Below are 11,733 nucleotides of genomic sequence, written 5' to 3' on the forward strand. Positions count from 1 at the left end.
TTATTTAAATGATAGGAAATAAACTCATATAATAGATTACCTAATACGTTTATATTTTTTAAAAAAAGTAAATTATATTTTTATAACATGGTTCTAAATGTTTTTATCGTTAGTTGGATATAATTTTGTAATATAAATTTCGAACGTCAAATTCTATATAAAAAATGTTTGTATCTATAATTAGTATCTAAAAACAACTTTTTAAACACTTTAGTTCAATTTTTTTGTCAAACATATACTCACTAAATTTAATGAATTTGACTGAACTCGAATTGTGAACCAAACATGTTGTTAGTAATATGAACAAGATGTTCACGTCTGAATAATAATTTGTTTTGCAAGTGTTGTGTGTGCGGCGTATAGAGAGATATAAATATATTATTTATCTAATATTCAAGTATATTATTAGCTTCTCTTTTTAATTATATGTTTTTAAAAAATGATTGAAAGGTTAAAGGGTGTTAAGTACAATTCTAATTGATTAAGCCATTTTTTTAATTAGAAGGTCAAAATTCAAATATTTTACTTTGTGCTTACGTGTGGGGTTAAATTATAAAAATCAAATGATTGACCTAAATAAAATGTGTTAGTTTTACAAACTAATATAATTATAACAATGACGTGTTTTTAAATAGTCGTATTTTTAGATTTTTGTTTATGCATTTGTTGAGGTCAAAATTCAAATATTCTCCGTTGTTTCTCTGTGTTATTTTTAACATCATTTTTTAGCTCGACAATATTCACATATTTGGACTTATGACCTAATCAATCAATACTACATTATTTACATCAACTGAGTTATGTTTATATTGACTTTTTCTATAAAGTGAGTTTTGATGGAAACAGTAGACATACACAACTTAATAAGAATCATAATTTACTCTAATTGCAACTAAAGTGATAACCATAATTGAAACAAAGATAAGGTTAAAAGAAAAACTCACATTTGATGCTTTTCTTTTTTTGTAATCTTCTCACGAACTCTTCGCAATCTCCTCATGAACTCGAAGTCGGGACTATCAGTAGTGTTAACTCGCTATTCTCCGGACTTGGAACCGTGTTGTGGAACTCAAAATGGTGGAGGAAATAGAGAGATATCGTACTTTTTAGGTGGAATCTAACTTGTAGATCTTTTTGTTGAGAGTAAAAAAAATGAGTTATGGGTTTATTTTGTAATTTCTCGCTTACAAAAATAATTCTCTTCATTTTTAAAATTCAAGAGTCCTTTCACATTTTCAAAAAACTCTTTACAAGAAAACTACAAACAAGAGCTTCCCTATCTCTTCACTTGACATTCTTAGTGGAGTAGGTGTCTTGCAAGCAATAAGCCACTTACATATATCACATGCAAACGATAAACTTGTCAAATCTTAACAAGTGTTATTATTTAAATTAGTCTAAGGATAATATGGTAATTTAATATTTAAATCAAATTCAAAGTTTAATTTTTTCAAGTCCAAAGTTAATATTTTGATTTTTTTACCATTTTATTCATCTTGACTAATTTTGATCTCTCGAGCATGACTCCGCATTCATTTCTCCGAAATTCAAATCACATTTGAATAAAAAATCGGTCAAAGTTTGAATTTTCAAAACTTTGACAATTTCCATCAATTCCTAGCTTCTGAATATGAATCCATATTCATATTTTTAATATTTAAATCACATTTAAACATGAAGCTCTATCTTAAGCTTATAATCGACGACTATATCAAATATATTTGTCAGTTTCTCTCTTTTTACCTAATTCGAACAATTCGAATTATTCCATCGTAATGTTCTAAGTTGTTTCCTTGTAAGTTAGCGGGGGAACTTAATGGACCTATAGATCATGGGCTCCAATGATCCGAGATTAACTGGTTAAACTCTTTTAGATAAAGTTAATCAATCTTCGTTAACTAACAAGTCGTTCCACTAAAGTTCTGTAGTTGCACTATTCTCATTATAGATATATTTGTGTCCATGTGATATAACCATGATAAGTAAGTTAATATTTCACAGGTTGTTCGTAACCTCGGTTGGATCAAAGTACCGTTTTACCCCCAAGACTACATCTTGCTCCTTAAGTCCCTGATCCACTATTGAACAATTGGTTTAAGGTCCAACCTATAAACTAAATTCTTCTCGAGCCAATGAGATGATGGGACCCCTTGTTCAAGACTTGGATTCAGTCCTTAAAGGAAAAACTTATCTATTATCCCTTACACGAGTAGGAATGAATTCCTTCTTGGACCTTATGTCCCTAGCTATCCACCCGATCTTACCCCTGAAATGAGATGATTATTGGGCCAGCATCATTGAGCTGCTCTCATCTATGCAAATCTAAGGATAATACCATGTGAACAAAAGTTCATAGTTAGCTTAAGATTAAGATTAAGTTGCACTGAATATCTATAAACGAAATAGTCGATTTTATTAAAGTCAACGGTGTTATAGCCTAAAAGCGACTATTTCACCGTTCTAGTCTTATGTAAACTCTTTACATATGACACCCCCACTTCCATGTCTGTACGTGAACAATTCAGGACCACACTGTTTGTACTAACTATAAAGCGGACTATATCCATATTGTCCCCAGAATAAGGTGTCCAACCGTATTCGTATATTATAGACTATTTAGGCTATACACTTGAACTTGATCCACATTTATGTCTCTACATAAAATTCAAGTGTACTCAAATAGTCTTGAGACCTTAGTTTATTGGTTTTAAGATTATAGTATCGATAACGACTTTATTGAATAGAATATGATTACAAATTACAAGTATTAGGACATAAATTTCAACAAGTTTACAATCATGCAATTTTAAAATTACAAAATTAAAATAAATTCAATCACAGTGCATCTTCATTTGTATACTTAAAACTTTTTTAAACAATACATGGGAGCGAGAATCGAACCTGAGATAATATTCAAATATATGTTTAGTCACCATAAATAAAGGACTAAATTTATATAATTAAATGTAATCTTATTTATTATTTAACTTAGGTGACGTGTCATATATTATCCTTTTTTTTGGTATTATTTATTAAAAGGGTGGTGATATAATCATACATTATTTATATTAGAAAAAAAAATCAAGATCATATATTACACATACAAGTTATTGAAATGTTTATTTTTAATGTTACATACCCACTTTTGAAACTGCTAGGTTCTCTCTCTACTACCTTTTCATTTCCATTTCTTTTCACTTTACGTGTGATTGTGTTGATTAGAGAAGAATTAAGAAACCTCCAAAGCATCTTCTTCTTTACTTTCTTTTCTATGTTTCTTTTAATGGTTTTATTTGTAGAAGATGGTGAGATGATGAAGATGAAGAGAGGAAGAAGGAGAAGAAGAACACACGGGATGTTTAAGTTGTTAAGCAAATATACCTATATTTATTGTACTTTTGGGAGCAAGATATTATTTAATTATGTGTCTAGTTTCAAATGATACAAGGTATTTTATATTTCCTAAAACTCTAGTTCAAGAAGGAGCTAAAATAACTTGTTATAACTAATTTTTAACTAGATAGCTTTTACAAAAGGATAAACTAATTTAGTGAAGAGTTTCCACGATAGATAAGGAAATAAATTTTGTCCACGAGCTAATTGCTTTTATATCGACAAAACCAGTACAATATAATAAATGAGTAGATTTGATAAGCTAATCATGTGTGTGTTTTTCGAGTTTTTTCTAAAATAGAAAAAATTAAAAATCTATTTACACATCAGATAACAAAATCACTAAAAGACAAAATCCATTACGCAATAAATTTTTTTTACTTTTGAATTTTTTTTGTAGGTTTATCGAGTAACGTAATTATTAGCTTATAAAATTAGTTAATAAATTAGTTTTGCTAATAATTTTTAGATTTTTTTCAAGTTATTTATATTTAAAGTATTTATATCTATACTATATTTATATATAAAAGTGACAAACTTTTTCCTTTCAATTTCGTCTTTTTTTTTTAAATTTATTTATTACAACTTTGATTTTATTGTAATGGACAATTTCATTACAATTTATTTTATTATTCACGAACTTTTAATTACGATACAATGAAAATATTCATCAATGTTGCAAAAATGAGCACAAGTAATGTAAAATATAATAAATAAATAAACTAAAGAATTAAGAAAATCACGAAAAATCATCTATTGTTGACCTGTTTTTGCAAATTTACCAAATCCCTCCATTTATAAAAAAAGTGGCAAGTATGGCTACTAAAAGTCTATATTTAAATGACATATGACATGAGTGTTGAATGATTAATAAGTTGACATGTGATCATGATCACTAAACACAACGGTAAACATGTATTATTAATAATATATATAATAACCTATTCATATTCATATTAAGAGCATAAAAACATAAAAAACATATAAGTATTGCAATATGACCCTTTAGTCTGAAATTTAATACCCTAAATATATGTTATTAGTAAATTGATTTATTTTGATTTTGTATTTTATAAACGAGTTGTGACAGCAAAATATATAGAGGTCGGTTGTTGCCCTAATTCGTGAAGCCTCCACCTCCTTGAGAGTCCGAACGTCCCAAAACCCCTTCGCTCTTCGGATTCTCTTAAACCCTAGCCAAAGCCCATCGGCCATAAAAAACTTCTCCATTTCTTTCACAAATTCTCTTCGAGCAGTTCTGTTACTTGATTCCTTCACAAGGAAGATGATGAGTGCAATTCTTCTACGGAGATCTTCTGCTTTAGCGGCTTCCGGAGGTAGAATCAATTCCACTTTGTTTGCCCCAATCGCGAACTTCTTATCGTCTCCTGTGGTTGTTAATGGCGGCGTTGTACCTGCTGCTGATTTTCAACATTTCTCCACCATTGGGGTGACGGAGAAGTCTTTGGGTTTTGGTTTTCAATCGAAGGGATTTCATGCGGCTTCTGGGCCGTTGAATTTCAAGGCGTCGTTGGTTTCTAAAGCGGAGTTTGCGGTGGAGGATTATGATTGCGCTAGCAGTAGTAAAAGTGGTGATGAGGGACTCGAGATTGGAAAGCTTGGGATTGCGCCAGAGATTGTCTCTGCTTTGGCGAGAAAGGGTATAACGAAGCTTTTCCCGATTCAGGTACTGTGTTTCTCATTTCTTACATATGTTTTTATAGTTTCTGCTGCTGGTGGGATCAAACACAATGACAGTGTAGTGGAGAAGAAATTTTAACGAGTTTGATCACTTCTTCGGACAACTACTTTTTTCCTTTTAGTCCATTTTTACTAACCTTAGATTGGATGTTGAGTTATTGCGATAAGTTCACTTGTTATGATAGCTAGAGGCCACGTTCCTTACTTCGACACATTTTGGCTGTGTACGTTATACCTGTATATTGGGATATGCATATCGCTCGTATTCCTCAGTCGAACAATGCACTTGACATACTTTGACCTAGATTACGTTTGGTAGCTCGTTTTTCATTTACATTTGTGCTGAAATTGTGCTGTTTTCTCAATCTTTTTCAGAGGGCCGTGCTAGAACCAGCAATGCAAGGGCGCGATATGATTGGTCGTGCTAGAACTGGAACAGGAAAAACTCTTGCTTTTGGAATTCCTATCTTGGACAAACTCATTCAGTTCAATGCGAAGAATGGGTTTGTGTTTTAATCTTTTTTATTTTCTTCCAGCTCGTTCTAGTTTCTACTGAATTTTTCATCTGGAAAGGGCTGGAATTGTTTTTTGTTAATTTTTAAAACCGTAATTCGTTAGTAATTATGCAGAAGAGGAAGGAACCCGCTAGCCCTGGTTCTAGCTCCAACAAGGGAACTTGCTCGGCAGGTTGAAAAGGAATTTCAAGAGGCTGCTCCTAGCCTGGACACGATCTGTGTTTATGGGGGTGCACCGATTTCACAACAAATGAGGCAGCTTGACTATGGTGTTGATATTGCTGTGGGCACACCTGGTCGTTTGATTGATCTTCTCAATAGAGGTTCTCTAAATTTATCGGAAGTCCAGTTTGTTGTTCTTGATGAAGCCGACCAGATGCTTCAAGTAGGCTTTCAAGAGGATGTAGAGAAGATCTTGGAGAGGTTGCCTCAGAAACGTCAGAGTATGATGTTCTCTGCAACAATGCCGTCTTGGATCTTAAAGCTATCCCGAAATTATCTAAACAATCCATTAACCATTGATCTTGTGAGTATGTTGGCTATTTAATATATTTTCTGCTTTTTGAAATTTAATTATTTCATTTTTTGCTTTTCTTATCAAAAAAATTTCGCTTTGCTCTCACGCTAGGAGCAAGACCTGAGGAAGCAAAAAAAAAAAAAGAGAAAAACTTCTCTTTAGAAAAAGGAAAACTACAATGTTCTTTGTTCCTGTTGTATGGGTCGATGTCAATGCCAATAATTTATTTATTGCATTATGGATGTCATGATTTATCTCCGAAGGCATTTGTTTCATTTATACACATGGTTTTGAGCGGATAACTTTAACTAAAGGAAATGCAAAAACAGAAAAAATATGGAAAAGGCCATCACTGTTTAATTGATGGATGGTAATTTGACAAAACTTACAATATTTCAGGTTGGAGATTCTGATCAGAAATTGGCAGATGGAATTAGCTTATTTTCAGTTGTTTCAGAAACATATGGAAAAGCATCAATAATTGGACCTCTGATAACAGTATGGACCCAGAACTTCTATTTGTTTGATACTTTTTTTTTAGTCTTCGTTTTTTTAAAATTTATTTATATATATTCCTCGATTATCCGGGCCTGTTATTTCATGTTGTTGACTATTTCTTTCATTATGTTGTTGCCATTTATTATCTGCTTTTTAGGAACATGGGAAAGGAGGGAAGTGCATTATTTTCACTCAAACTAAACGTGATGCTGATAGATTAGCCTACGCCATGGGAAGGAACCTTAGATGCGAAGCTTTACATGGAGATATTTCACAGAGTCAGAGGGAAAGAACTCTTTCTGGTTTTAGAGATGGACGCTTCAACGTTCTAGTTGCAACGGATGTTGCAGCAAGGGGTCTTGATATACCTAATGTTGATCTTGTAAGTGATTATCTTTATCAATATTTCTTCCTTAGCATTACCTTGTTTTCTATTATGTAGTTAGTTTCCCGGTGCATGGTGATTATTTAATACTTCCCTCTCAATCTCATGGACCCTACTTCAACTTTGCAAATAGACTAGAGCAGTGTAATCGTAGGATCATAACCTGTCATATCTCTTCATCTTCTGCTGTTAGGAGTTTGGGAGGAAGTGGTTTCTAGGTTGAGGGCATGTTTTGTCTGCATATCCTGTCATGTTTTGTTTGCATTATGGTTGTAAGGATTCTTTCTGACTTCAATTTTTTTCTTTAGGTAATACATTTTGAGCTACCGAACAACACAGAAATATTTGTCCATAGATCGGGCCGTACCGGTCGTGCTGGTAAGAAGGGTAGTGTTATTCTTATTTATTCACAGGACCAGACAAGGGCTATAAGAATGATTGAGCGTGAAGTGGGATGCAGATTCAATGAGGTTAGAGTCTTTCTTTGCGTCAATATTTTGCAACTTAGGGTTCTGCTAAATACATAACTGGAACTTATTTTTTACTCATGAGAAAAGAAATATTAATATCTGATTTGAGGGTAAGTAGAAAGGTTAAAAACATATCTATTCTGCTTTTACTCCCAGTAAATTTCTGGCTCCAGTTACAGCCTCCACATAGATGCCTGGATTCCCAGGACTTGGGAAGCAAGCGAGACATGACAGGATATGCCAATTTCTGAAAAATGTAGGACATGGCACGTTGGGGATTCATTATTTTTTTTAAAAAAATTACGTTTATATATATTTAAATTACTAGTTTGTTTTAATAATTAATTGTTTAAAATTATGTTTGTTTTTCTTAAAAAACTTAATAAAGAGTGAAGAGCATTTAAAAGAAATCAAAATAAAAAAAATCATTGGGAATGAAACTCATGGCCATATGAAATAAGGCCCAAAAGCCCAATTAGAAATAAAAACCCTAACCCTACGTACTATTCTCTTCTCAGCCACCCTCTTCATGCATACCCACCTTGTACACTCACACCCAACTTCTTCCTCCGCGATTCTGCCCTTCTCCCTCTGCTTTACCTTTGCCGTCGATGTCAACGCTCTCTCCACCGCTGTCTTCATTCTTTTGCCAACCACCATCTTCAACACCCTTGGTTCATTTAAAAGGTTTTGATTTTTTCTGGGTGTCCCTTCCCTGGCGTGTCTTATGAGTGTCATCACGTGTCCCATATTAAATAAATAATTATAAAAAAGAAACAGATTTTTTAGTGTGTCCATGTGAGACACGTGTTAGACACTGACACTCCACCAAAATTTATGTGCCCATGCTTTCCGAGCCCTGGAGATTGGTTCGTGCATTTTTTAGAAGTCAAGAATTGATGTTTCAAGATTATTTCATATGTAAAAGAACCAAGCCTGTCATATATTTGCTAAGTCTTATCCCTGAATTTTAACACTAAAAGTGAGATGTCATGGGTTCAATCTATGGTGGCCATCTACCTAGGAATAGATCTTCTAGAAGTTTTCTCAACACTAAAATATTGTAGGGTCACTCGAGATGTCCGGTGAGATTAGTCCAAGCTGCACATAAGCTGGTCTGAACACTCACAAGTAAAAAAACATTAAAATTAAGATGATTTGTTTTAATTTTTTTAAAAGTAAACAAGCCTCTTTGTTAATGTTAATAACAAGACTTCTCAAAGTACAAGAGACTAAGAGCGAACAGGTTTAAAAAGACAAAAGAACGAACAGAATTGAGATGATTTGATCTCACATGATAAGTGTATGTTGAGCTGATATGTACTCTTTTTGAGGTCGGTAGTTCAAATTCTCATCTCATTTATTGTACTAAAGAAATCTTACATGTTAATAAGCAACACTGTAACACAACTATAATGCTTTACTGAATGATAGATTTCCATGCGCATTTGGGTTTGCTGAAAAATCTAAATCATCAGCTCATGCATATGAATCCAGTGAGAATGGACAAGTTTGTTTTCTTTTTTTAAACAACTTCTGAAGGTTTAGAGGCATTTGTCCTGAAAATGAAAGATGCACAACAGGGGAGGTAGGATAGAATATCGGTCCTATAATCTGCATAGTTGAGTACTCTAGTAGCCACCCATCTCAGGAGTTGGGAACAAAATATTACTCCATGTTTGAATATATTATTACTATATAAAGTTGACTCTGTTCGCTTTGTTGATTATCAGCTTCCAAGAATTACTGTTGAAGCTGGTGCACATGTGGATATGTTCAGTGGAGGCTCTTTTGGAGGAGGGTTTGGAGATCGTCAAATGAATAATTCAGGTCGTTTTGGCAACCGAGGAGGATCTTTCGGTCGTTCAGGAGGTTATGAAAGTTCCAGTTTTGGTCGTTCAATAGGTAGAAATAGTGGACCTAGCTCTGGGAGCTTCGGTTCATTTGGTAGTCGCAACTCAAACAGTTCGGGAGGTTTTGGTCGTCCTGATTTTGGACAGTCTGCTGGTCGGTTTGGTGATTCTGGTAGTTCAAATCGATCAGGTGGTTTTGGGAATTTTGGTTCGAGTGGTTCTGGACGTTCTGGTGGGTTTGGAGATTTTGGTTCGAGTGGTTCTGGACGTTCTGGTGGGTTTGGTGATTTTGGCAGTTCAAATAGATCAGGTGGTTTTGGGGGTTTTGGTGACAATTTGGATGCCAAACAAGGCACTGGAAGAAGGAAATTTTAAGCTAAAATGGTGAGCAACATTCTTTACTAGAAATTTGAAATTTGTAGCCGCTAGTTTCCAGTTTTTATAGAACTCAAAAAGGGCGATGAGCATGTTGTTAAGGAGACAAGGGTTCTGTTTCAAAAGTTGAGTTTAGATTTTCTTGTAGACTTGGCAACTTATAGGGGCTAAATATTATAAATACGGATAAACTTCAAATTCTATCAATCTATCATTGTCTATCAATAATAGAATCTTAGGATTGTAATGGAATCTGTTTTGATATGCAGATCTGCTTTTGTGCACGCAACAGCACCACGGGGAAATAATTGCCCTGGATTCACAGACAAATTTTTTTACCCCTTAAGCAAGATCAGGGATTTTGAGAGGTAGGGCCATGAACATGCGCAACAAATGCCACATTTCTTATATTTTCTTTTTAGCTTTTTAAAATGTTTTTGTTTCATACCAATGTCCAATTTCACTTTGATGGAAAATTAACCTCTGATATGTTAGGGATCATCTTAGTCTTTGTTATATGGTCTCGTATATAAATCGTTTTAGATATATCTATCATAGTGTTATACTTTCTATTATTTTTAATGCACTTGAGATTCTGATATGTATTATTATTTTAGTATTGGGGTAGTAAAGTAAGGTTTGTAAAAGACAGCAATAAGATGAATGGACCTTTGATGAATGGGTAAAATTTGTAAGGTGAATTATTTTCATTGTGGAGAACAAGAAAAAAAGAAGATTGTGACAGAAACATTAAGGTTTAGAGTTAAATGTGCGGATGTAGAGTTGTATATACAGAAATGGAGTAACCTTCCCTTCAGTTGTCTACCTAGAAATATAGTTCATATATTTTAAATAATTGGCATTGAAATGACAAATGTAATTTCAGATTTTGCTCCCCTATTACTCCAAACATAAAAACGGTAAACGATGAGATTTTATTAATATACTTTATATGTTTTGAATGATATTATTATTGGGTCAATATCGCTTAATGAATTAAATGTTTTAGATTCCGACAAGTTACTATTAATGATTAATGGATACCGATAGTTAATGACATGTAAATATTTTCGAATTGTTTTACTATTTTGAACAATTATAAGAGAGAATGACATTTTGTTCTATTTGCTCTATTTATATGAATATTTTTTAGCAGGTTTACTGTTTAATAACGAAGAACTTCATTATTTGATTATTGAATTTAAATCTACACCAACTCTATGAAATTGTCTGCGACTTGGCAAGATTGATCTTAATGTTAAAAAATTAAAAAATTTCCAACTAGTGATTGTTTCAGATTCTCTAACATTTAGGTTTTAAAAAGAATTTCAGCTCTTATGTCAAACCTCTTGTATTATTAAAAATTTTCAAGGTTGGTTATTATCCATTTAAAAAATTCATTTGAATATTTAAAAGATTACTAAGGTATGAAGTTTGTATAAAATTTGTGACTATATTTGAAAGGATTACTAGAATCTCAGTGCAATAATAGTCCCAAACAGTTCAAGAAGTTGGAAAGAGAGTCAAATGTGTAATGACCAAGTAAAATTGTTACCATAACTTGATATCATTATAGGCTGGAAGTTTATAGTAATTTTCTTCCAATCATAGCGTATGGATGTAAGCTAAAACTTTAAAATAAGTCACTTCCATGACTTGAGGTCATTTGGTTTCTAGGTCAACCTATATATCCATTTGTACCAACTTATTCTTTTGGTAACTCTTGAATTAATTGCAAAAACAATAAAACTGATTCTATTTCAATTATTTTAAAACATTATTTTCAAATTTCGTTCTCTGCAAAAAAGTTGTGTAATGATTAATTATATTATTTTGAAAAGAATATATATATATATATGAATGTATTTAATTGAAATTTATCTTAAGGTTAAATTGTTCTTTGAAGAAAGGAAAGTCTAGTCTTTTAATTTTAAATATGTACAAAATTTACTTTACCAAAAACACTTCTTAAAAATAAGAGATAATATGGAAGAAGTTCTAATTCAAATCTGCTCATCTTCCACTT

The 11,733-nt window shown here is 32.6% G+C and overlaps 1 protein-coding gene across 1 annotated transcript; it reads left to right on the forward strand.

Moving 5' to 3' along the window:
- The first annotated feature begins 4,502 nt into the window (after positions 1-4,502).
- LOC101209313 (DEAD-box ATP-dependent RNA helicase 53, mitochondrial) lies at positions 4,503-10,417 on the forward strand. The gene is made up of 8 exons (XM_004149484.3): positions 4,503-5,080; positions 5,470-5,597; positions 5,724-6,135; positions 6,526-6,624; positions 6,782-7,006; positions 7,318-7,479; positions 9,213-9,716; positions 9,977-10,417. The coding sequence occupies exons 1-7, from the start codon at positions 4,679-4,681 to the stop codon at positions 9,705-9,707; spliced, it is 1,923 nt and encodes a 640-aa protein (XP_004149532.2). The 5' UTR covers positions 4,503-4,678; the 3' UTR covers positions 9,708-9,716; positions 9,977-10,417.
- The last annotated feature ends 1,316 nt before the right edge of the window (positions 10,418-11,733 follow it).

The sequence above is a fragment of the Cucumis sativus genome, chromosome 4 (assembly GCF_000004075.3).
Source record: "Cucumis sativus cultivar 9930 chromosome 4, Cucumber_9930_V3, whole genome shotgun sequence".
Classification (NCBI taxonomy): Eukaryota; Viridiplantae; Streptophyta; class Magnoliopsida; order Cucurbitales; family Cucurbitaceae; genus Cucumis; species Cucumis sativus.

Bases quoted from the DNA above. Each gene is read 5' to 3' on its own strand.
- LOC101209313 (XM_004149484.3), top strand. From the start codon at position 4,679: ATGATGAGTGCAATTCTTCTACGGAGATCTTCTGCTTTAGCGGCTTCC. The intron at 6,136-6,525 runs GTGAGTATGTTG...ACAATATTTCAG, and splicing joins ATCCATTAACCATTGATCTT to GTTGGAGATTCTGATCAGAA. The intron at 6,625-6,781 runs GTATGGACCCAG...TCTGCTTTTTAG, and splicing joins TAATTGGACCTCTGATAACA to GAACATGGGAAAGGAGGGAA.